Source organism: Tasmannia lanceolata, unplaced genomic scaffold, assembly GCF_043159265.1.
Source record: "Tasmannia lanceolata isolate RefF3 unplaced genomic scaffold, GAP_Taslan_0.1 ptg000023l, whole genome shotgun sequence".
Classification (NCBI taxonomy): domain Eukaryota; kingdom Viridiplantae; phylum Streptophyta; class Magnoliopsida; order Canellales; family Winteraceae; genus Tasmannia; species Tasmannia lanceolata.
This window is the reverse complement of record NW_027518700.1, coordinates 2009316-2034730: the sequence shown is the minus strand read 5'-3', so window position 1 is coordinate 2034730 and position 25415 is coordinate 2009316. Positions and strand designations below refer to the sequence as shown.

Below are 25415 nucleotides of genomic sequence, written 5' to 3'. Positions count from 1 at the left end.
TATTCATCTGTTTTTATACTACAAATTGTAATGCTTCCTGTGCCTGCAGACAATCCTAAACTTGCCATCAAGATTGGAATTTCAATTCTCTTCTTTTTTTTCACATATTCTTAGCTCCACATAGATAGGTCATTCCTTTTTTCCTTTTTTTGAATGCCAATAGATAACTTATTCCTTCCCAACAATCTCAGACTGATTAATCATAAAAGTATAATAAACTATATAAGCCATATTAACTTTTCCTTAAAAACCCGCATCAAGTAATTGCGGATGATATCTTAAAAACACAGTGATAACACTACGATGAATCATATCGAAAACAACAGAAAGGAAAATCCAATGGCAGACAAGATATATTAAATAAATTAAGCACATGCCTGACAACAATGTTAGACAACAGAATCACAGAAACAAACAAGAGCCCACCAACAAAGAATTCAATGGCATCCCACGAATAAACATGCATACATGCATCAAACAATAATGAAAAAGATGGAGAAACTGTTTAATCCTACAACCACAATGTAAAAATCATCTAAATTAACCATCACAACATCATCACAAAATAGTACCTAAGAAACAAATCAGACCCAACTGCCAAATTTCGATACACTCAAATATACAACATAAAATTTATATATCATCTAAATTAACCAGCACAACATCATCACAAAATAGTAACTGAGAAACAAATCAGACCCAATTCCCGAATTTCGATACACTCAAATATACAACATAAAATCCAATAGCATCTGCCATCCAAACAACATAACAAAAGAGAGGGTGGATACAAAAAACAGAATCAAATAATAATTCATGGGACTTGCCTTTTGGCCGCCTCAACGACAATTGGCAACCTGGGCACTTGACCAAGCAAGCAAGAACTAGAACCATATATCAAACACACCAAAATGAATAGAAAAACAGTACTATCCAAGCTCATGACAAGATCCAAACCCAAACCCTCCTTAGGGGAAAAATTCCTCTCCAAAAGGTCAGGAAAAATGAGCAACACATCAAGAACTATAGCTTGCATTGTATTGAACCTAACATACCTGCTGAAATTAGGGTTTCTAACAACAACAAAGTAAAGGGTAAGAAAGACCAAGAACCCATTAAAAGGGAAGCGCTTAAAAACCCTAATAGCAGGGACTAAAGGTTGTAAAAGGATTTGAACAAAAGAGAATTGGGTAATGACATATTTGCCATATTGGATTCCATCAAAGAAAGGGTAGAAATAACAAATGGCTGAGATTAGGCGGTCTGGGGGGTCTGCAGAATTGTTGGGTTTGTTTTGGGCTGAGATAAATGTTTTGGGTCTGGTTTGGTTTTTGAGATTATTGGTGTTGTTGGGATTGAGAAGAGGGTGTTTTTGGAGGGAACGTAGAGAGTAAGGGAGATGGGTTTTGTGAGGGAGGGAGAGAGCGGCGAATGAGAAGGATAAGAGAGTAGCCATTTGATTGAGCATGAAAGTCTTTGGGTCACAAAAATAAGCAAAAACACCACCACCACCACCACCACCACCTCACCTACAGAGATTGTTCTCAAAGTAATAGAAAAAAGTTTGTCTTGGACTTTGAGAGAGAGAGAGAGAGAGAGAGAGAGAGAGAGAGAGAGAGAGGGAGGGAGTAACACATTTATCTTAAGTATCTGGGCATTATCACTTGCGTTTTCTACAGATAGGGGTGTCAATAGACCCTAACAGATAGGGGTGTCAATCTGCCCCGACTGGAATGCTGTTGCAAATTATGATCACACTCGCAAAGGTCGCATCGGGCTCATATGGGATCCAAGCTACTTTCATGTCAACTGCGTTGAAGATTCCTATCAGCACATTCACTCTGAAATCACTTCTGTCAGCTCCGGGGAAATCTTTTATTTTACTGTGGTTTATGGCCACAATCAAGGCACTGATCGTCGATCTCTATGGGAATCTCTTTGCAACCTTGCTCTGAATATTCATCAACCTTGGATAGTGATTGGGGATTTTAACTGCATTAGATTTTCTGAAGAAAGTTTTGGGGGATCTCAGCCAAACCTCTTACACATTTCTGAACTAAATTCCTGCATTACTTCCTGCTGCTTATCTGATCTCCGAACTATTAGGCACTCCTTTACCTGGTATAATAATTCACACCTTTTTTTTTTTTTGATAGGTAAGCTGGGGTTAGGCAAGACCCCTACCAGATATCATTAAAAAGATAGAATCATAACAAGGGGGGCCAAGAGGCTAGATCAAAAAGGCCGACAGGCCGGGCTTCAGCCTTTACAATCTAACATACAATGATCCATTCATGTCTTCAATACAGCTGAAAGGAGGCTTTGAGTAGCCAAAAAAACAGTGGAAGGAAAGCCTTTATGTGGGTAATTCCTTTTTGACAGTTGATCCGCAGGGCAGTTTCCTTCTCTCCAAGAATGGGATATTCGCCAACTCAGATGTTCCAGATAGCTTCTGATTTGTCTAAGGGTTTGTTTTTGCTTCCAAGGGACAAGTACATTTCCAAGGATGATATCCACCGCGAGTTTTGAATCCGATTCGATCCATAATTTTAGACAGTTCATGGACAGGGCAAGGTCGATCCCTCTTTCAATAGCCTGCAATTCCAGCTCATAGATTTCCCTTTTGTCTACATTGATTGAGAAGAGATTTTTAATCATACCTTGATTATCTCTGATAAGGCCCCCCAGACCTCCTCCAAATGAATCCAAAGATGCGTCCGAATTCAGCTTCAGTTCATCTTCTTTTGGTGGAGACCAAGAGCAGTATCTACTAGAAGGATCGTCAGGGATGTGTTTGTATTTTAGATTTGTGGCCGCTGATATGTTTCTTGGAGAGTTCTTGTCTTTGATTTTCAGCCCATTCATCTTTACCTGGTATAATAATTCGCACCTTGATAACCCAAAACTGAGAAAATTAGACAGAGTGCTTGTAAACGAGGATTGGATTAACCTCCATTCCCACACCTCAGCCACCTTTCTAAACACTGGTCCGTCTGATCACTCACCAATTGTCATTCCCCTTCTCCCTCCCATTTCCAATGGTCCCAAACCTTTTAAGTTCTTCAATATGTGGCTCGATGACCTCTGCCTTTATCCGATTGTTGAACAAGCTTGGAATCAGAACTTCAAAGGAACTCTCATGTTCAAAGTTTCCCAGAAATTGAAAGCTGTAAAAGGTGCCATCAAAATTTGGAATCGTGATGTTTTTGGCCGCATCGACATCAATCTTCCAATTATAAGAAATGAGCTGAATGAAATCCAAAATCAGCTGGTCTCTGATCCAACAAATCTTCAACTCAGAAATCTCAAAGTTCAGGCAAAGGAGGATTATCTCAGAACTGGAAGTTATGAAGAATCCATACTCAGGCAGAAATCTTGGGTTGACTGGCTGGAGTTAGGAGACTCAAATTCAGCTTTTTACTACTCAGCAATCAATGCGAGAAGGAATATAAATTCCATCCACGGCATCACCATGGAGGATGGTACCCTATCATCGGATTCCTCCCAAATTGGCAATGTCATGGTTAACCATTTCAGTTCCTTCTAAATCAACACCAAGACCACCCTGAGGTTCCAAATCCTCTTCACATCCTGAATAATGTTGAAGCTTCCTTACTTATTAGGGAAGTCTCAAATTCTGAAGTTGAAGATGCCATTGACGGAAACAAAAGTCCAGGTCTTGATGGTTTCAATAGGGAATTTTTTAAGAAATTCTGGTATCTTATAGGCAATGATGTTACTCAAGCAATCCAGCATTTTTTTTTATCAAAGGGAAGATGCTGCCTGAAAGCAACTCCACCTTCATTTCTCTATTTCCCAAAACAAATGGTGCAAGCACCCCAGACATGTTTAGGCCAATTTCTCTCTGTAACTTTCTTTATAATGTTATAACAAAAATCATGGCCAACTGTCTCAGACCTTTCATGGATAGTGTTGAGAAAATCCGCCGGGCAATCTGATCCGATTGTGCACAAATTAAATGGAAAAGTAAAATAAACAAACAAGCCACAAGATGAACACTGATATTTTACGTGGTTCGGCCAAACCTACTCAACGGGCGTGAAACACGATCTTCCACTATGAGAAAAACAATATACAAGGATTACAATGGATTAATCGCAAACCCACAAACCCGCAACCCTTTCCTTGCTTCTCAAACCCAAGACCGTACACAAGAGATAAACCCGAAAAAGAACCCAAGAGAAAACCCCGAGATGAAAAACCTCTTCTCCCTTTCTCTCTCTTGTTCTTCTCTCTCCTTTGGCAGCCGACACATCAAAGACGTCTTGCTTCGCTGCAACCCAAGAGAACAACACTTCTCTTTTTATAGTTTAGTTTTCCCCAAAAGCTAAAAATAGAAATCTCTATTTTTGCCTTTGCCTTCCCACCCAAGCAACCACCGTGGGTGGGAAATAAGGCAACTTTCCCAACAATCTCCACCTTGGCTTATTTCCCAGCCACCTGAAGATTTTCTGTTGATGTCGCCACCGGTCCGCTATCGCAACGAATCACCATTGGCCTTCCGTAGTACCAGCTACACACACTCGAATCACCTTGGTTCTGACTCCTCTCGATTCAATCAACACAGCCAATGCACGTGTGTAGCTACCAACCCGTTGACTCACCTAGTCAACCTTGGAGAGGGATCTCGATCCATCCTCCCCAACGCAGGTACTGTCATCCTCTCACCATCGTTTGTAACCTGAAAACCCGTCTCTACACCAACTGTGAAAGAGACCCTACGTGTGTGTACACAATTACCTTGTTTCCAACTAGACATCGAGATCTTAGGAACACTAGTCACCGTGTCCCTGACCAGACGATATAATCCTCCACACTTCTCACCTTTTATCAGAACCATACAGCCGCGCGTGATTTTCATGGCTCCACTTGCAGCTGAAAAACCTGCAACCCCTGGAGTCCAACCGGCCAAGCGATACTAGATTCTTCCGTAGCTTTAGGACATGCGCCACACCACCCAAAGTACGAACCACTCCATCGAACATCTTGATCTTCACCGTCCCAACTCCCGTGACGTCACAAGTGGACCCGTCACCGAAGGACACTACACCAGCCCTTGTCTCCTGGAACGTATCAAAATATTCCCTCTTGGAGCATACATGAACAGAGCAACCTGAATCTAGAATCCACTCATCATGAGAAGTGTGATTACTTGAGGAGACTGTGATAAAGTCTCCAAACACTTCGCTATGTTCTCCCGCCACCACAGTATTCGTAGCACCATTGTCCACCCGGTCAGCTCTCTTTGGACAATCCCGCTTAATGTGGCCATATTTATTGCAATGGTAACATTGCACACCATTTCCGCCGACCATGGATCTTGACCTGCCTTTTCCTGATCCCCTATCAGACAACCTTCCTCTTTGATTCCCACCATGAACAACCAACCCTTGTTCTTCACTTACACCAAGAACATGTTTCTTCCGCATCTCATTCGATAAGAGCGACGCCGTGACTTCCTCTAACTTTCTTGTATCCTTACCATATAATAAAGTTGTCACCAGGTTGTCATACGAATCAGGAAGAGAAGTAAGAAGCAAAAGGACCTTATCTTCTTCCTTCAACTTTTCGTCAACCTTGTGGAGTTGATCCACAAGCCCGTTAAACACCGTAATGTGTTCCAGAAGATCTCTGCCTTCCTGCATCTTCAGCCCATACAATTGCCGCTTCAGATACAACCGGTTGGCTAAGCTTTTTGACATATAAAGCTTTTCCAACTTCTTCCTCTTCCATAACGTTAAACATAACGCTATCAGCCAAACATAGTCGAATCGTGTTGACCGCCTTCGACTTTATGTCTTCTCACTCGGCATCCGTCATCTTCTCCGGCTTTCCATCCTTTCCCTTCAACGAATTAGCCAAGCCCTGTTGAACTAGGATGTCCTTCACCCTCATCTGCCATAGGGTGAAACTACCCTTTCCGTCAAATCTGTCGATGTTAAACTGAGTAGAACTTGATTTTACTGCCATCTAAGATCACTTCGCACTTCTCGGTGTAGCGCTCCACCTTGAACAAGAATCTTTCTTGGACAATCTTTCTACTCCTAAAGATCGCTCTTACCGCAATCCAATCACAACACCCACGATCACTCCACCCGGCTTCGACGATCGCTCCACCTAAGCTCTGATACCACTTGTTGAGAAAATCCGCTGGGCAATCTGATCTGATCGTGCACAACTTAAACGGAAAAGTAAAATAAACAAACAAGCCACAAGATGAACACCGATATTTTACGTGGTTCGGCCATGCCAACTCCACGGGCGAGAAACATGATTTTCCACTATGAGAAAAATAATATACAAGGATTCCAATGGATTAATCGCAAACCCATAAACCCGCAACCCTTTCCTTGCTTCTCAAACCCAAGACCGTACACAAGAGATAAACCCGAAAAAGAACCCAAGAGAAAACCCCGAGATGAAAAACGTCTTCTCTCTTTCTCTCTCTTTTTCTTCTCTCTCCTTTGGCAGCCGACACACCAAAGACGTCTTGCTTCGCTGCAACCAAAGAGAACAACACTTCTCTTTTTTTATAGTTTAGTTTTCCCCAAAAGCTAAAAATAGAAATATCTATTTTTGCCGTTCCTTCCCACCCAAGCAACCACCGTGGGTGGGAAATAAGGCAACTTTCCCAATAGATAGGTTAAACTCCCCTCACCTCCCCCCCCTCAATCTGCTTTCATAAAAGGGAGACAAATTCAGGACAACATTCTTCTACTCATGATCTTGTCCACAACTTTCATAGGAAAAATGCCAAGCCTGTCTTATGTATTAAGATGGACCTTCAAAAAGCCTTGTTCATGAGCAAACAAGGCTTCCCTGAAAACTGGTGCAAGTGGGTAAGCAAATGCATTGATACACCTTCCTTCTTTGTTCTAGTTAATGGCTCTCCAAAGGGATACTTTAAGCCCACAAATGGGTTAAGGCAAGGTGACCCTCTCTCACCTCTCCTTTTCTGCATAGCTATGGAAATGTTGTCTGTCATCCTTATAGAAGCTGATCATAAAAAGATTATCTCCACCCCCTTCTCAAGAGATAACCTATCAATCACCCACCTCTTGTTTGCAGATGATGTGATGCTCTTCATTGATCCCAATCCCAGTTGTGCTCCGGGAGTTCTTGATTGTTTCTCCAAATTCAAAACCTGCTCGGGGATGGGAATTAACACTATAAAATGTGAGCTTTTCTTTGCAGGTTGCAATGCCAGAATCAGGAAAAGAATCTGTGACAGCTTGAAAATCAAAGAAGGGACTCTTCCAGTCATATATCTTGGGCTTCCTCTCATTACTTCTAGACTTACAGCTGCTGATTGTCTCCCTCTTTTAGGAAAAATTCGAACCAGAATTGCTACTTGGTCTAATCGGCACTTATCCAGAGCAGGGAGGATTGAGCTGGTAAAGACGGTCCTCAACTCATTTCATATCTACTGGGCTGCCTCTTTCAACATTCCAAGATCTATTCTGGACGGCATTGAAAAGTTGTTCCGAGATTTTATCTGGGCAGGGTGTGATCTAAGCAAGAAGTATCATCCTGTTGCCTGGCACCTGCTGTGTAAATCTAAAGATGAAGGAGGTATTGGCATCCGTTCTCTTCGAGATATTAGTAAAGCTTTCCAATTTAAACTGCTTTGGCAATTAATTTGCAGGAAAAGGAGCACCTGGTCTGATTGGTTTGATAAAAAATATTTGAGAGGAAGAAATCTTTGGGTCATAAGCCAAGCAAACCATCCTGGGGAATAAAAAGTATTTTCCAGATTCGAGAAGATCTAAAACCCTTTATTTGCTACATTGTTGCTGAAGGAAAAGGTATCGATTTCTGGCGCCACCCTTGGCATCCTAATGGAGTGATCTCATCTCAAACCTCTATTGGATCCATTGGGACCTCCTTTTCAATCAAGAGTGCCTCTCTGGAAATCAAACAGAAGCATCAAAAGTTTGAATGGGCAAATACTATCTGGTTTCCAAGGCATATCCCAAAATTTTCCTTCATCACATGGCAAGCTGTGATGAATAAATTAAGCACAAAGGATCGTCTCTTATTCCACTCAAATTCTCGTTACTCAACTTGCCCTCTATGCAATCAAGATAGAGAATGTGGACCATCTTTTCTTTTCTTGTGCATATTCTGCTTGGATTTGGCGTACCCTTCTCAGGAAATTCTCATTCTCAAGAAGACCTACCAGGAAACTCCTTCTTGAAATTCACTGGTTCAGAACCAAAGCTAAAGGAAGAGGTCAAGCTGCAATGGGGCTGAAAATAGCTTTCTCTGCTACCATTTACTTCATATGGATTGAGAGAAATCTCAGGATAATTGAAAACAAGCTGTGCCATAAGCAATTAACTCTCGCAAAAATCATTGATGCTATCAGTATCTTCATCTCTCTGACTCTGATACCCCCAGCAACTTGGAAATGGCGAAAAACTTCTACTGTATGAGTGTCCACCATACCCCAAAAGTCAACTATTGCCAATGGCAGAAACCACAGCCAGACACAATCATGCTTAATACAGACGCTTCTCTGGATCAAGATCGAGCTGTTGTTGGAGGAATTCTTCGGGAGAAATGGTGAAGCTCTCCTCCTGTTCTCTTTGAATGTTCCCCCTTCCTCCATCCATGAGCTAGAAATCCTTGCGATCATCATTCGAATAGAATGTGCGAAGAATTATCAGAATAGCAGTTTGTGTATCGACTCTGATTCCCTAGGTGCGGTTCAGACCTTCAGAAAAGAGCAGCCACGCCCCTGAAAAAATGATTCCAGGTGTTAACAAGATAAATGTTGAGAAATTGAGGGTACTGTTATTGATAGAAAACAGAAACTTGTTGCTTCAAGGCGTGATATCACTTTCCTTAAGACAAGATTCGCCCCCACTAGTCGTGTGCAAAGGGGATCCGCGAATTGCCTCCAAGATACAATGAAGCCTAGTAGGGAAGCCCTACTAATGTTTGATGACGCGTAGCACTAGCGGAATCAAACCCGAAATGCCCTTCCGAAATTTCAAGCCTTAGAGAAATTTCTAGATAATGTTTCTGCAGAAAAAACAGTATCTAGAACAGTAAACAAAAGAAAAACAGTATGTAGAAATACTTGGGGATTTTGCAGGAGTGTAGAAGAGAGTGTAAAGTCTGTTAGAATTTCTAATTCATTTTTCTATATGAAATGACCGAATTCTGCACATTTTGTAGACCACATGGTGTCTTTTCAGTGTGAAAAACACCTCTACAGGGCACCTTTCCAGAATATTTGAAATCTGACCGTTAGATCGCACTCATTGATATTGAACGGTCCTGATCGATCCTAGATGTGACTGTTGGTTTGAGTAAAACCTCTCTCCAACCCAGTCATCGTTAGATCAACCATCTATGGTGTGGATCGCACCCCCTTGGCACTTGACCGTTGGGGGAAGGGACACAACCCATTTGATCACACCCTATGACCGTTGGAGTTATGGGCCCGTTGGGCCAACCGTTAGGCCCGAACCGAAGCCCAACCCAACCGGTCGGCTTGATGGGCCTACGAACCATTTGGCCCACACCCATCCAACCGGTCCACCTTCATCTTGATCCAACGGTGCAGATCAAATCTGGAAAAATTAAAGGCTCCAATCGCTCCTCGCGACGTTGCGTACGTGCGAAGTGCAAAGTGCGCCTAAAAAAGCGCCACTAGGCGCCCTATAGCCCATTGCCCACGCCGCGCGCGCGTGCGCGTGTGCGAACGGTGCGTTGCACCGTCCCGCGGGTCCAACCATGGGTTCAACCCAAAGTGCAATCAAACAAGTAATAGAAAAGTGTAGTGCTTTATAAGCCCTTCTCTTTCTTTTCTCTCATCCGGTACGAGACTATCTTTTCAACTATACTTCTACATCCTTTTGTAAAAGCAAATCTTTCCAAGAAAATATTTTCTTTTTCCAAACGCTTTTTATAAAATATTTTCCAAAACACTAATACATGATTTTAAAAATCCAAAATCACTAACAATCCCCCACCATTTTCAAAATCAAAGAAAATTTTCTCATCAGGCTTGGAAATCTTATGCATAAATGAAGGTATCTCTCGATTTGAACCTTCACTTAGTGAGGACACATCAAAGTTAACCAGAATTGCATAGTAGACGTATCTTTGAACTAGCTATTCTATTTGGTTAACCGGATACGTCTCACACATAAGATTTCACCTATTTGGGCAATTTCTAAAACCGACACATGTACTGGCCTTGTGTCTATATCTTGGTTTCATGAGCGCTCTAGAGACTAGCCAGGTCTCATAGGAAGCGGCACCACTCCCACACTCACATAGGTAGGCTTATCAAGAGTGCCCCTGTAACTAAAACACTCCAACACTATGTTATAAGCCTATTAAGAGTTTAAATACTCAGCCTTCTCCTTTTAAACATTACAGGTACCAAGCACTTTACCTTGGGATGGCAAATAATACAGATTATAGTGCTTGCAATCACTCCATATGATGTATTTGGACTCATTGAACTCAAGACTTGATGTTTATTCAAGTGTTGAGTTGAGGTTCCATCATTGGTGACTATTGGTTAATGGCTTTAACCCCATCTCTAATGATGTTTTACACACCAGATCTCTTGCAAGAGCTTTAGTGAATGGATCCGCCAAGTTTTGGCTCGATCTCACAAAATCAATAGTTACTACTCCATTAGTAAGTAACTCTCTTATAGTACTATGTCTAAGTCCTATATGTCTGGACTTACCATTATAAACATGATTATATGCCCTTGATAGTGTGGCCTGACTATCACAATGGACATAAATCGATGGCATTGGTTTAGACCATAACGGAATTTCCAATAACAAATTTTGAAGCCATTCTGCCTCTTTACATCATGCTGCCAGAGCTATAAACTCTGCTTCCATAGTTGAAGTTGTTATGCATGTCTGTTTCTTAGAGGCCCAGGAGACTGCTCCCCCACCAAGGGTGAAAATCCACCCACTGGTTGATAAATGGTCTATATGCTCAGTTATCTAACTAGCATCAGTGTATCATTCTATTACAGTTGGATACCCACTATAACATAAACCATAGTCTATAGTTTTCTTTAAATATTTTAAAACTCTATAGACTGCATTCCAATGAGAAAAACTAGGATTACTGGTAAACCTACTAAGTTTACCTACAGCAAATGCTATGTCTGGCCTAGTACAAGTCATAGCATACATAAGACTACCAATTACATTAGCATACCCTAGTTGAGAAATAGTCCTGCCAGTATTAAGATACAACTTTATATTTGGGTCAAAAGGTGTTGAAATGGGTGAACATTCAAAATGGTTAAACTTTTTGAGAACTTTCTCAATATAATGTGATTGTGTTCCTGCCAGTATTAAGATACAACTTTATATTTGGGTCAAAAGGTGTTGAAATGGGTGAACATTCAAAATGGTTAAACTTTTTGAGAACTTTCTCAATATAATGTGATTGTGTTAGAATAAGACTATTATCCTGTCTTATGATTCTAATACCCAAAATCACTTCAGCTTCACCCATATCTTTCATATCAAAGTTTTGAGAAAGAAATAATTTAGTACTTTGAATGCTTTCAATATCAGTATTAAAAATTAACATGTCATCAACATATAAACAAATAACAACACCTTTGCCACCCTTAAATTTACTGTATATACATTTATCTGACTGATGTATCTTATAACCATTTGACACTAAGACTTTATCAAATCTTTCATGCCATTGTTTAGGGGCTTAAGCCCATACAAAGATTTGATAAGCTTACATACTTTATGCTCTTGGCCTGGCAGAATAAATCCCTCAGGTTGTTCCATATACACTTCTTCATCAAGTTCACCATTTAAGAATGCGGTTTTAACATCCATCTGGTGAATGTGAAGTTTGTATATGTAAGCAAGGGCAATCAACACTCTAATGGTAGAAATTCTAGCAACAAGTGCATATGTGTCAAAGTAATCAATACCGGGTTTTTGAGTAAACCCTTTGGCAACTAACCTTGCCTTAAACTTTTCTATGGTCCCATCTACTTTGATCTTTTTCTTGAAGATCCATTTACATCCTATAGGTTTAGACCCAGGTGGTAAATCAACCAAAATCCAAGTTTTATTACCCATGATAGAATCCATTTCGTCATTAATTGCTTCTTTCCAAAAGGCAGTATCTTGTGACTTTATGGCTTCTCCATAGGTTTGAGGGTCACTTTCTATGCTTAAGTTTAACAAGACAGAACCTTGGAGTTTTTCTCTTGTCCCTTCTACCAGGTAGGTTACAAAGTCAGGGCCAAAACTCCTATCCCTTCTATCTCTTGAACTTCTTCTTATTTTACTAGGTTGTATACTAGGTTCACCAACTTCTGTTTGTGATTCTAAAGGATGATCTACAGAAGTTGTAGGTTCAATTTCTTTAGGAATTGAAGTGAACCTATTTTCATAGAAAAATGCATCTCTAGACTCAATTATGGTATTGACATCTATGAAATCATTAGGTTCTATAACTAAGAACTTATAGGTTCGCACGCGCGGCGTGGGCAATGGGTTATAGGGCGCATAGTGGTGCTTTATTGGAGCTTTTTTAGACGCACTTTGCATCTCTAGGATCGATCAGGACCGTTCAATATTAATGGGTGCGATCTAACGGTCAGATTTCAAACATTCTGGAAAGGTGCCCTGTAGAGGTGTTTTTCACATTGAAAAGACACCAGGTGGTCTACAAAATGTGCAGAATTCAGTCATTTCATAATAGGAAAACGAATTGGCAATTCTAACAGACTTTACACTCTCTTCTACACTCCTACAAAATCCCCAAGTATTTATACATACTGTTTTTCTTTTGTTTACTGTTGTAGATACTGTTTTTCTGCAGAAACTGTATCTAGAAATTTCTTAAGGCTTGAAATTTCGGAAGGGCATTTCGGGTTTGATTCCGCTAGTGCTACACATCATCAAACATTAGTAGGGCTTCCCCACTAGACTTCATTGTATCTTGGAGGCAATTCGCGGATCCCCTTTGCACACTACTAGTGGGGGCGAATCTTGTCTTAAGGAAAGTGATATCACGCCTTGAAGCAACAAGTTTCTGTTTTCTATCAACAACAGTACCCTCAATTTTTTCCAACATATATCACTTCCCTTATAAATTACCAATCTTTGAGTGATCTACACTGTCACCATTGGGTCCCAACCTAGATGTGGTAGGTAGGAGTGTCGATGGACCCAGATGGTCTCATGGGTCATTGGAATCTGAACTTCACACGATCCAGATAGGGATCGACAACTAAAACTACCAGTATGTGATATTCAAAATACATAACTAAAAACTAACCGCTAACTTACCTAATCTACCACCATAACATTCCAACGGTCAGATCTAGAAGATCTTTTTAGATACGATCTAATACAATACTGTTGGAGCTCTCATAATTAATGCTCCATAAATTTAGGGAAATGGTATCAACACCACAATGTTTTTATAAGATGTGCGACATATCTTGTGGTGTAGGCTGTAGCATTTAAGGGGCTGTCATAAGAATATTATCATTCTCAAAAAGCTCTTACAAGCCCTCTAAATGCTAAACGACAAGTTGCTTTCGCGAATCTTATGAAAATAGTGGAGTGCTGAAATCATTTCCCAAAATTTATTATCTCTTATATCCTATGCTCAAACCACGAACGGACATTGATCCTACGTTAGTAATTTATAATATCTTATTTCTAATACTTAAATAGAAAAATCAAGTGATATAAGGTATAAGTGAGTTGCGAGTATCTTGGAAACTGTTGTTCATAGTACATATACTATATAGGTCCAACTTAGGAGAAGGTAATGTATCGGCCTTATGATTGGGTTTGAACTGTTAGAATTAGTTTCAGTTTTAATCATCATTATCATATATCAAGCTTGACTCCTTTCCAAGGTAATGTATCGGCCATATTGTCACATGCACAAGCATTGAGGCAAATTAACTGTAACTTTATACTACCTTATTTGTAGAGAATTTCAGCTCATAGAAAATTTCATAACTATTGTAGTTAAGAAAACTCTCATTAAATTCATCCATCTCTTGGCCTATAGTTATTGAAACACAGATAAAATGCTTTTGTTAAAATCAATTAACGGGAAATTAAGGGCGTGTTCGGTAGCGCTTCCCATTCTCACCTGTAGAATTGGGTAGAAGCGGATTGTGGAAGCGACAATATGTCGCTCCGTAAAATCTCATCAGTCAGCCCTAACAAATGGGAACTATCGGAAATGGACTCTTCATATGTCACCTTCCGAACAAGATTCTCCAATTATTTTGTGCTATAGTCATTCCCGCACATAAAACATATGTAGAATCTATTTTTTAGAGGTTTGCCGAACACGCCCTAAGTGTTTTCCAGACCAAAAAGGGGTGGTGGTGATACCCTTACTTTCTAATACTTAATATTCTCTGATATTTTATATAAAAAATGTCACCATGAATATAAAATATAAGACCCCCGACTGTACATTCTAACACATAGCCCAAAATTTTTGGCAATTCGACAGGCTCCTAAACTCCAACAGGTGGACATAGTGGGAATTCCATCAAGAACATGCTACTACTCACTAGTTCTATATTGGAATCTCATGCACTGAACTACTTTGTCAAAATGTTGCTTTCGGCTACGTTACTCCACCACCAAGAGGTCACACTCAGATTCCCCTTGCCGGTCCGGTTTGGAAGAAAGCTACCGAATCATTCTTAAAACTGTGAATCCAGTATACTATCTGCTTAGAATTAAGCTAAATGTCTTTTATCTCTCCATCACCAGGAAGGCTAAACCTTTGATTTTTCTGGCTTGTCTTTTGTCTATCTATTTTTTTGGTGGGTCTGCCTAAGGCCCCGGTACAAAAGCAAAAGACCATTTTAGTAGTATTTTACCACGTGGATATGCGTGAGCTAATAAGCTTCACTTGCGATTATAAAGAATTTTCCAAATTGAAGTTGAGTACAACAGAATCAGCATATATACAAGACCAAACCCTCTAATTGTTTCTCACTCATGGAGGATGCCAAAGGTCCCTTGAAGTGTCAATGATCTGGTAAGCTAAATTTGGGGCATCGAGGGACTCAGTTTACTCCGGGTTCTCTCTCCCAATTGATGTGAATCTATAATATCATTTCGCTCTAAATATAGTTACCTTTCTTCAAGAAAACATGGAAAATGCCAAAGATGATCAAATGGACTATTCAAAAGAAATGGACAATGCCAAAGATCAAATAGAGAATGCCAAAGGTCAGCTCTCTCTCTCTCTCTCTCTCTAGACAAGTTGAGCCGTTAGATTCATAGTATATAGGGGGCACTATGTGATCCAACGACTAAGATTTTCTCCCTCGTCTTTCCTTTATTATTCTTGTTTTGGGTTTGAGTGCCCCTTATATATGAAAGGGTAGGTGGCTCTTCCCAATCTACACGGTTGGGTTAGGGACGAGATATTGATCCAAACCATTTTTCGCCTGGACCCACCACTGTTTACCATTTTTGATCTAACATGCAGATTGAATTCCAATGGCTAATTACTCTCAAAAAGGTTTTAGAATGTTAGAATCATCCAATCATATCATAATGATTTTTAGGCCTAGATCAATCAAATTTTGCGGGCAACCGTGATTGGTATCCAAGATCAACCAATTCTTTGTTGGGTTGGGATCAGTTGAACAGGAGTGTCAATAGAACCCGACGGTCCGATGGATACAAAGGATCCGAATGTTAATGGAAAAGATTTGGGTACAACAGCCAAATCCGAAGCATGTCTATTGGATCGGTATAGTAAGGTTGGATACGGTCTGAAATTATTTCGGATCGTGACTAAGACATAGCCAGGAAATCTGGTGCATCGTCATAAATCCAAATGAGGGTGCCAATGTATGAAAATAGGGTTATGTCTATTTATGAAGTGTATTTTCGTAAGATTTAAAAATCTACTCAACAACAATTTTATTTTCTAGCTTTTCATTTTGATGATAATCGGCCTCTCTCTTTCGAATTTCTTCCTTCTTTCCCATAACCCTAAGCCCATCTACAACGTAAATAGGACACTCCAATGGAGTGTCCTACTTAAAATGGATCATGACCCAATTAGGGGTGCAACTCAGGTTGATTTTTGGGAATTCTGGTTGACATTTTACCTTAAAATCGGATCGGGTTCGGGTTGACTCCAGTTCATTTTTTTTTACCAAAAGCTCAACCCAGCCCGGCCCAAGTTGCACCCCTAATAATTACCAAACTCAAAAAGTAAGATCCAAAAAGAAGTCTAATAGGATCGTGCCGATAAGAGATCAAACAGATCATGACCAAGAATAGGTGGATCTGATCCGAAGTGGATCCGTTCACACCCTTATAGGTGAAAAACACAGAAGCCAATCAGAATTCGACTTTTGAAGGGGTTGAGCTTGCAAGAACTCATTTCTAGCTAATTTTTTACCTAATATTCTTGTCTATGTAGGTGTAGAAGAAGAGATCAACGATTCTCCGATCGAGCAAGTAAGGCTAACGGTTCCAATTAAAGATGATCCGACATTGCCAACATTAACATTCAGAACATGGGTGCTTGGAGCTACGAGCTGCGCTCTTCTATCTTTTGTGAATCGGTTCTTCGATTATCGACAAAACCCAATTGGAATTTCTTCTTTGTGTGTACAAATTGCGGCGCTTCCAATAGGAAAATTGATGGCAGCAACTCTTCCAACAAAATCCATCAGAATCCCAGGAATAAAATGGACATTCTCATTGAATCCAGGGCCTTTCAACATAAAAGAGCACGTCCTTATCACTATCCTAGCTAACTCTGCAGGCTCTCCTTATGCATTGGCAGCGGTTTCCGTAGTGAAAGCTTTTTATCATAGGGGGATTAATCCCTTGGTTGCCATGCTCTTGACTCAAACATCTGAGGTAAGGAAATTCCCTTTTCTCTTCCTACCTATATGTATTAATGAGTCCATGGGAAGCTCAGCATGAAGTAGGAAGATCAGTACTGTCTTCTACATCATAGATGAACTTGAATTCACAATGATTGATATGGCAAAACTAATTTTACTCAATATATAAATATATATGGGATTTGCTAGGGAATTTTGTGGAAAGTAATTTCGCGGTTCTTTTGCAGGAGAGAACAACCACCTCAGATGATTAAAATTAACAAGACAAAATCTGATAAATGTGAGCGTATGTGGCTGTTCTCTGGTGCAAAAGTCAGCCACGAAATGGCTTTCAGCGAAATTGCCTGGAAAATCCCATATTTTTAATATGTACCAATAGTTATAAGTTCCCAACTTTGAAAGGCTTTTTGGTTTTACGTACTTGCAAGTTTTGATAAGTCTAACTCGTTTTACTAATGAGTGGAAGAATTTTAGTATTATGTTTAATAATCCTTATTTATAGTGGAGGCTCCTGGAAGGCCTTTGCCCGTGGAGTGATTTACTTAACATGACGAACTACGTAAATTTTGTGTGTTTTCTACTAGTATTTTTTTAGCTTCTCTATTAGATTGATGTTTCAACTTACATAGACATGTTTTGTACTTGTTATAGCTGATGGGGTACGGATGTGCTGGTGTACTTATGAAGTTCCTTGTAGACAATCCATACATGTGGTGGCCTTCAACCCTACTTGATGTGTCTCTCTACAGGTCTCTCTTTCTCTAATATTGTTTGACGAATGCTATTCTTTTCTATATCTGTTGATTATAGTGTACTCTGCATGCTATTCTTTTCTATATCTGTGGATTATTAGTGTACTCTGAATGCTATTGTTTTTTTTTTGTTTTTTTAAAGATGACTTTTATTAATCCAAAAGAAAGACCATACAGGGGACAAGATGTCCCCAAAAGGGCCTCAAGAAACAGAGCCCAGAAACATTACAATGGTCTAAAACGCAAAAGCCCTTCTATGGTTGATACTTGGCCAGATCAAGCGTATCAGGTCCTTAACTTCTGCAATATAAGTCCGAAGTCTCCAAGGCCCTTTAGACTTTTCTGTGGCCCATGCGATTGTATTGGATGACTCGCCTTCAACAATTAGTGGGTGGGAAAAATTGCTTACCATTTTATGCCAAACAGTAGAGCCCTTTCACCTCATTCGCATCACACACACCAGTTGGACCCGAGGATGACATTACAATACTTCCTCGGTCATCTTTGATTACTCCACCGATCCCAGCCTTTCCGGGGTTTCCCATCGAGCTGCCATCAAAGTTAAGTGTCATCCACCCCCTCGTGGAGGAACCCATTTTGGGTGATTTTGATTGGTAGCATTCTTTCCCAAATAGTGATTTTGATTGGTAGCTTTCTTTCCCGAATAACCGCACTCCAGTTCCTAAGTATTTCCCGTATTCCATATGTTACCCATTTGATGTTCTTCACCCATGAAATTAGTTCAACCTTCACTTCAATCCCAATCCGTTCCAAGCACTTGTTCTTTTCGCCAAATATTCGATTGTTTCTTTCTTTCGAAATGTTTTCTTTATCTGTGGATTATTAGCGTACTCTAAATGCTATATATATTTTTTTTTTTGAAATAGCACTCTGAATGCTATTGTTTTCTTTATTTGTGGAATATTAGTGTACTCTTTGAGGTTTGTGATGTGTCCCACCCCGGGATTTAGAGTAACATCCAGGAGTTTTCGAGCATGACAAGGTAACCATGTTCTTTTACTTGTGTAGGGCATTACACGAGGACGAAGTGAGGTCGAAGGGACAGTTAACAAGACTCCAATTCTTTCTTATAGCATTAATCTCGAGCTTCGCGTATGCTGTCATCCCTAATTACTTCTTTCCTTCTATATCTGTACTCTCATTTGTTTGTTGGATTTGGAAGGATTCAGTAACTGCGCAACAAATTGGCTCTGGTCGATTTGGTCTTGGCATTGGCTCCTTTGGCTTAGACTGGTCTACCATTTCTGGTTACACAGGAAGTCCCTTTGCCACTCCTGGTTCTACACTCCTTAACTTCATGGCTGGATTTATAGTAGTCGTTTACATAATGAACCCCGTTCTTTATTGGAATAACATAATGGGTGCCAAGAAATTTCCAATTTTCACTTCCCATCTGTTTGATTCTGATGGGAAAATTTACAACATTTCACGGGTTTTAGACGAGAAAACCTTCAGTTTCAATCAACAAGGCTACGATGAGTACTCGCCGATTTATCTCAGCACCTTCTATGCATTTTGTTACGGGCTGAGATTCGCGGCTTGCTCTTCAACTCTGACTTATGTAGCTTTCTTCCATGGAAGGTGAAACTCTTCTTCCTCATTATGTTGATTTATTCAAATTATATGGTGTAGACACGTAGCTACACGTAATGGGGTATGACTAGGGGTGCAATTAGGATCAACCTATGGAAATGATTTTTGGGGCACGACCTATTTAGGCTGTGGCCCATCTAATGGACGGTTTGGATCATCCAATCGTACGGGCCATACTATACTTTTAATAAAGTGAGAGTCCCTCATCAAAATACAGCAGCGGTGTTAACATTTCCGTATAAAAAATCTTGACTTATTTATTTATTTATTTATTTTGATATGTTTCTATCTCTTATACGAAGCAAGGCTATTAATCATCATGTTATTTTTTTTTTCCCTTAGTACGATTATCCGGCATTATAAAGACGCCTTCCATGGCAAAAACCAAAGCGGCGATGTTCATAACAGGTTGATGAAAAAGTATGAGCGTGTTCCTCAGTGGTGGTTTTTATCCATCTTAGTTTCAACGATCATCCTTTCAATCATCACTTGTAGCGGTTTTGGAGAACAACTCCAACTTCCTTACTGGGGACTTATACTAGCATGTGGTATGGGCATGATTTTTATAATCCCCATATCAGTTATGGTAGCCACTACAAATCAGGTAAACTAAAAAAGAAACTTGGTAATCTATTCTTCCTAAATCATATTTCAACTATTGAGAGCATGCGGGGGGGGGGGGGGGGGGGGGGGAAGTGAAAATACTTAGCAAACACCTGTAAAATTGTTGTCCCTACGCTAATGCATAGGTTTGGGTAAAGATAGGGGTAAATGGTGGGTTCCACCTTATGCAGGTTTGAGTGGAGATTATGGGCTCCACCTCATCAAAACCTGAGGTGTAAAATGGTAGGCCTCACCCATAAAATACATGAGGTGTAAAGCAGTGATCCCATCTATCAATAACATGTATGCATGGGTTTGCGTGGAGATGGTTGACCCACTTTATCTAAATTATTGGGCCCCACCCATCATAGCATGAGGTGTAAAATAGTGACCTCCAGTCTCCACCATCCTGAGTTGAATAAATTAGTAATAACAGTGAAAAGACAGAAAACAAAGAGGAGAGAGAGGGTAGAAAAGGTTCTTCCAATAAAAAATTTTCTGGGGAAAAAAAATCAAATGCAATGGAAAGCAACATACTTAGTATATATTACAGATTACAGATAATATAGATAGATTATAGATAGATAAAGAGAGGGTAATTGATCTGTATGTTTGAATTTGTAGGGACGACTGCCTGCTGAAATCCACGAGTTAATGGTAGGGTACCTCTTCCCTGGAAAACCACTTGCTAGCTTGACTTACAAGGTCTACAGCTATATCAGCCTCGCCCATGCCGTCGAATTTATCATTGATTTCAAGATTGCCCATTACATGAAGATTCCTCCTAAATCAGTCTTCTTTACTCAGGTAATTAAATCATCTTACTCTAAGGGGCCGTTTGGATACGCGGATTTTAGAATCCAAGATTTTAGTTTGAAAACAGTGTAAAAGAGGGTTAATGATCAAGCTGCTGCATGCTGTCCTAAAAGGGTTTCTTGGATTTTAAGTGAAATTCAGGTTTTAAAAATCTCTCCTACATCCTGAGATTTCTAAAACCTGGAAATATGGAAGGATCTGCTACTCTCTTGCTGACGGAAAGAATTGCGAGAAGTCAAAAACGACAGCTGGTTAGCTTCTTCTCTTGTCTCTTAGCTACAATTTTGAAGAAATCTCGGATTCTAAAATCTTCGTATCCAAATGACCCTAAATGTTTTACTAAAAAATCAAGAATAATCTAGCTCATATCGATGGGGAGATCACCTACCACTGAACATGTGGCCACCTTGGATTGATCTTTCCACACCCTATGATACACGGTCTCGACTCTCATAGTCCAAAACTCGATCTCAGACGATGATCATAACCATCTAATCAATAATTTTTTTTTTAATAAAGATACCTTTTATTAAAAGAAAGGATGACAAGTGCACCTTTGGATGTAACAAAGATATCCCTACTTAAGTAAGGGTGCAACTGGGGTCGAGTTTTGGGAATTCAGGTTGAGCTTTTACCATTAATTCGGGTCAGGTTTATGTTGATACCAATTCAATTTTTAACAAAAGCTCAACCCGACCCGATCCGATCCGACTCGACCCGGGTTGTATTCTATACTTAAGTCGATTCAATTTTTTTAATAGCAAAGAATTATATTCATAAACAAAAAGAAAACCTGCGAAACGCCCTAGAGATCGAAATGATCAAAGTACAAGGCTATTAAAAAAGAATAAATACAAAGATTACAAAACCAATGTGTTCCTTATGGTATATGAATTGCGCCACTCAAACTACACCACATTCTTTCTCATGACCATGGTTTTAAATTTCGGCCGAAATCCGAAATTTCGGAATTTGGTTGAAACCGAAACCTAAATTTCATGAAATCTGAAATTTTAGAAATATTGTGAAATTGAATTTTTTTTAAATAGAGAATTTCGGCCAAAATTTCCGATATAATAAAATACTACTTTTTTCTATTACCGGGTTTTGGCCGAAATTTCAGGATTTCGGCCGAAATTGGGACCCAAACCGAATTTTAAAACCATGCTCATGACACAGGTTGTCGGCACAGTGATCTCATCGACTGTTAATTTCTTTACGGCATGGTGGCTGTTAACATCCGTGCCGAATATATGTGATCAATCCAAGTTGCCCAAGGGGAGCCCATGGACGTGTGCTAGTTACAACACATTCTATGATTCAACACTCATATGGGGGGTGATGGGCCCAGGCAAAATGTTCGCCCCCCACGGCCAATACTCAATGATGTACTATTTCTTCATCTTTGGAGCAATTGCCCCCATATTGGTTTGGGTAGTTTCGCGTAAATTCCCTAAGAAGAAGTGGATCAAACTCATTTGTCCTCCTCTGATACTCAGTGCTGCAACTTACATGCCCCCAGTGACACCAGTAAACATTTGGTCTTGGTTAACTTTGGGCATACTCTTCAACATTATATTGTATAGAAAGTATAAGGCGTGGTGGGCCAGGTACACTTACATTTTATCAGCTGGGCTTGATGCTGGGACTGCTTTTGTGGGGATTTTGCTCTATTTAGCTATACAATCAAGGGGTACATATGGGCCCAGCTGGTGGGGGTTGGAATTCAGTGACCATTGTCCTCTTGCACATTGCCCTACTGCCCCTGGTATAGAGGTACAAGGGTGCCCTATTTTCCATTGATTTTTTAGATCAACACTCTAGGCAAGATGCCCATTTCTCGTTCATAATCATTTTGAGGGGCCATTTTGTTCTACACTTCGGTGTTCATCTGCAAATCTTTATATTAAAATATGTGCGTATCTACGTAAAGTTTTGCATCCCGCCCGTGGGGAGATGTTGTCGGCACACAGGTGGACACTGTATGCCTTATAGTGTGTCCTTGTTGCACCTATGCACTCTAGGACCTTCGTTTATCTTCTCAAAAATGTAAAGTCATCCAAATTGGAATCAAGTGTTTCAGTTGTTTGTTTGTGTGGTTGTCACATTGTGAGGTGATGGTGGTGTGATTTTGGTCCCTACAAGTTGCCCAATGGAAGACGAACGACACTTTGACATCAACAAAAGTGGACTCAAAATTGCATGTAATTTTGAGTCCAATAATCAGTTTTGGACTCGCTTTCCGTTCTCAAAATCCAAAACAAACAGCGCCTTAATATTATTGGAACATGACAGTAATGACTAATGACACTCCATTTATGGACCAAATGACATTTCAGACAATTAGCACTTCATATCAAATATAGTTGCTGGTTTATAAGAACAAAATCTTAACAATGTCTTGTCGGGTTCTTACAGTCTGCTAGGAAGAGCTAGAAACCAATCCGATCCTTTGAAAGAAATGTTTTTTTTTTCTATTTTTTATGAATCCTAACTACTAAATATCCAATTTTACAATTATTTTCCTATCCATGATAGTACGTAAAGAAGGCCCGGCTCCAAGTTGCTCAGGAATAATGGAACGGTGGCATTGAGCATTACTACATACAGCCACATCCAGGGAATAAACACATCAAAGCTCATAGTGACTTGCAGAAAATTCAGATTCTTCTGTTTTTATACTACAAATTGTAATGCTTCCTGTGCCAGCAGACAATCCTAAACTTGCCATCAAGATTGGCATCTCGATTCTCTTCTTTTTTTTCACATATTCTTAGCTCCACATAGATAAGTCATTCCTTTTTTGTGAATGGCAATAGATAACTCATTCCTTCCCAACATTCTCAGACTGATTAATCATAAAAGTATGACAAGTTATATAAGCCATATTAACTTTTCCTTAAAAACCCACATCAAGTAACTGCGGATGATATCTTAAAGGGAAAATGACCAAATGAAAGGGCTTTCTACTGACTATGACATTTGAAGAGGGGAGACCTGGAAATAACCAATATACAGTGATGGTGACTGGTTTGCATGGGTTTAGGACAAAAATACCCTCATTTTAAAAATACCATCACCTCTCTCTCTCTCTCTCACTCATGGGATGATCCCAACCATTAATTAGAGGGCCACAATTCCTCTCTCTTTCTCTCTCATGGGATGATCTCAACAGTCCATTAGAGGGCCACAATGCCCTCTCTCTCTCTCTCTCTCGTGGGATGATCCCAACCGTCCATTAGAGGGCCCCAATGCCCCCCTCTCTCTCTCTCATGGGATGATCCCAACCGTCCATTAAAGGGCCACAATGCCCCCTCTCTCTCATGGGATGATCCCAACCATCAATTAGAGGGCCACAATTCCTCTATCTTTCTCTCTCATGGGATGATCCCAACAGTCCATTAGAGGGCCACAATGCCCCTCTCTCTCTCTCTCTCTCTCTCTCTCTCTCTCTCTCTCTCGTGAGATGATCCCAACCGTCCATTAGAGGGCCCCAATGCCCCCCTGTCTCTCTCTCTCATGGGATGATCCCAACCGTCCATTAAAGGACCACAATGCCCCCTCTCTCTCATGGGATGATCCCACCGTCTATTAGAGGGCCACAATGCCCCTCTCTCTCTCTCATGGGATGATCCCAACCGTCCATTAGAGGGCCACAATGCCCTCGTTCTCTCATGGGATGATCCCAACCGTCCATTAGAGGGTCACAATGCCCCGCAGGTTCGTGCACCTCTCTCTGGTATCCTCTAAACCACTGCTTACACTGTATAAACAACTTATAAACACTCTAAACAACTGTTTACCCTATATAAACACTTGTAAATACTCTAAACCACTGCTTACCCCTATATAAACCAGTGCTTACACTGTATAAACAACTTATAAACACTCTAAACAACTGTTTACCCTATATGAACCACTTGTAAAAACTCTAAACCACTGCTTACCCCTATATAAACCACTTACAAACACTATAAACCATTGCTTACACTGTATAAACAACTTATAAACACTCTAAACCACTGTTAAGCCTATATAAACCACTTATAAACACTATAAACCACTGTTAGGCTTATATAAACAACTTATAAACACTCTAAACCGCTGCTAGGCTTACATGAACCACTTATAAACACTCTAACCCAGTGCTTACACTGTATAAACAACTTATAAACACCCTAAACAACTGTTTACCCAATATAAACCACTTGTAAATACTCTAAACTACTGCTTACCCCTATATAAACCACTACTTATACTGTATAAACAACTTATAAACACTTTAAACCACTGTTAAGCCTATATAAACCAGTTATAAACAATCTAAACCACTGTTAGGCTTATATAAACAACTTATAAACACTCTAAACCATTGTTTACCATATATTATACACTTATAAATCCTCTAAACCACTGCTACGATTATATAAAATACTTATGAACGTTGTAAACCACTGTTTACCCTGTATAAACAATGTATAAACACTCTAAACCACTGATAAGCCTATATAAACCACTTATAAACACTCTAAACCACTGATAGGCTTAGATGAACCACTGTTTACCCTATATAAATGAGTTATAAACACTCTAAACCACTGATAAGCCTATATAAACCACTTATAAACACTCTAAACCACTGATAAGCTTAGATAAACCACTGTTTACCCTATATAAACGAGTTGTAAACACTCTAAACCACTGATAAGCCTATATAAATC

The 25415-nt window shown here is 39.9% G+C and overlaps 1 protein-coding gene and 1 pseudogene across 1 annotated transcript; one reads left to right on the top strand and one right to left on the bottom strand.

Annotated features, from left to right (window-relative positions):
• Positions 1–814: 814 nt before the first annotated feature.
• On the bottom strand, positions 815–1456 carry LOC143856628 (protein TIC 20-v, chloroplastic pseudogene; annotated as a pseudogene).
• A 13731-nt stretch (positions 1457–15187) lies between these two features.
• LOC143856627 (oligopeptide transporter 1-like) lies at positions 15188–22497 on the top strand. Its single transcript, XM_077366895.1, has 7 exons — positions 15188–15266; positions 16477–16922; positions 17561–17658; positions 18691–19263; positions 19618–19879; positions 20503–20685; positions 21874–22497. Exons 1-7 carry the CDS (start codon positions 15188–15190, stop codon positions 22495–22497), a joined length of 2265 nt encoding a protein of 754 aa, XP_077223010.1.
• Positions 22498–25415: the final 2918 nt, after the last annotated feature.

What these genes read in the sequence shown, in the direction of transcription:
- LOC143856627 (XM_077366895.1), top strand. Translation starts at nt 15,188, where the DNA reads ATGGAAAATGCCAAAGATGATCAAATGGACTATTCAAAAGAAATGGAC. An exon ending in CTTGATGTGTCTCTCTACAG is followed by an intron (nt 17,659 to 18,690) that starts GTCTCTCTTTCT and finishes TTACTTGTGTAG; the next exon opens with GGCATTACACGAGGACGAAG. An exon ending in GTAGCTTTCTTCCATGGAAG is followed by an intron (nt 19,264 to 19,617) that starts GTGAAACTCTTC and finishes TTTTTCCCTTAG; the next exon opens with TACGATTATCCGGCATTATA.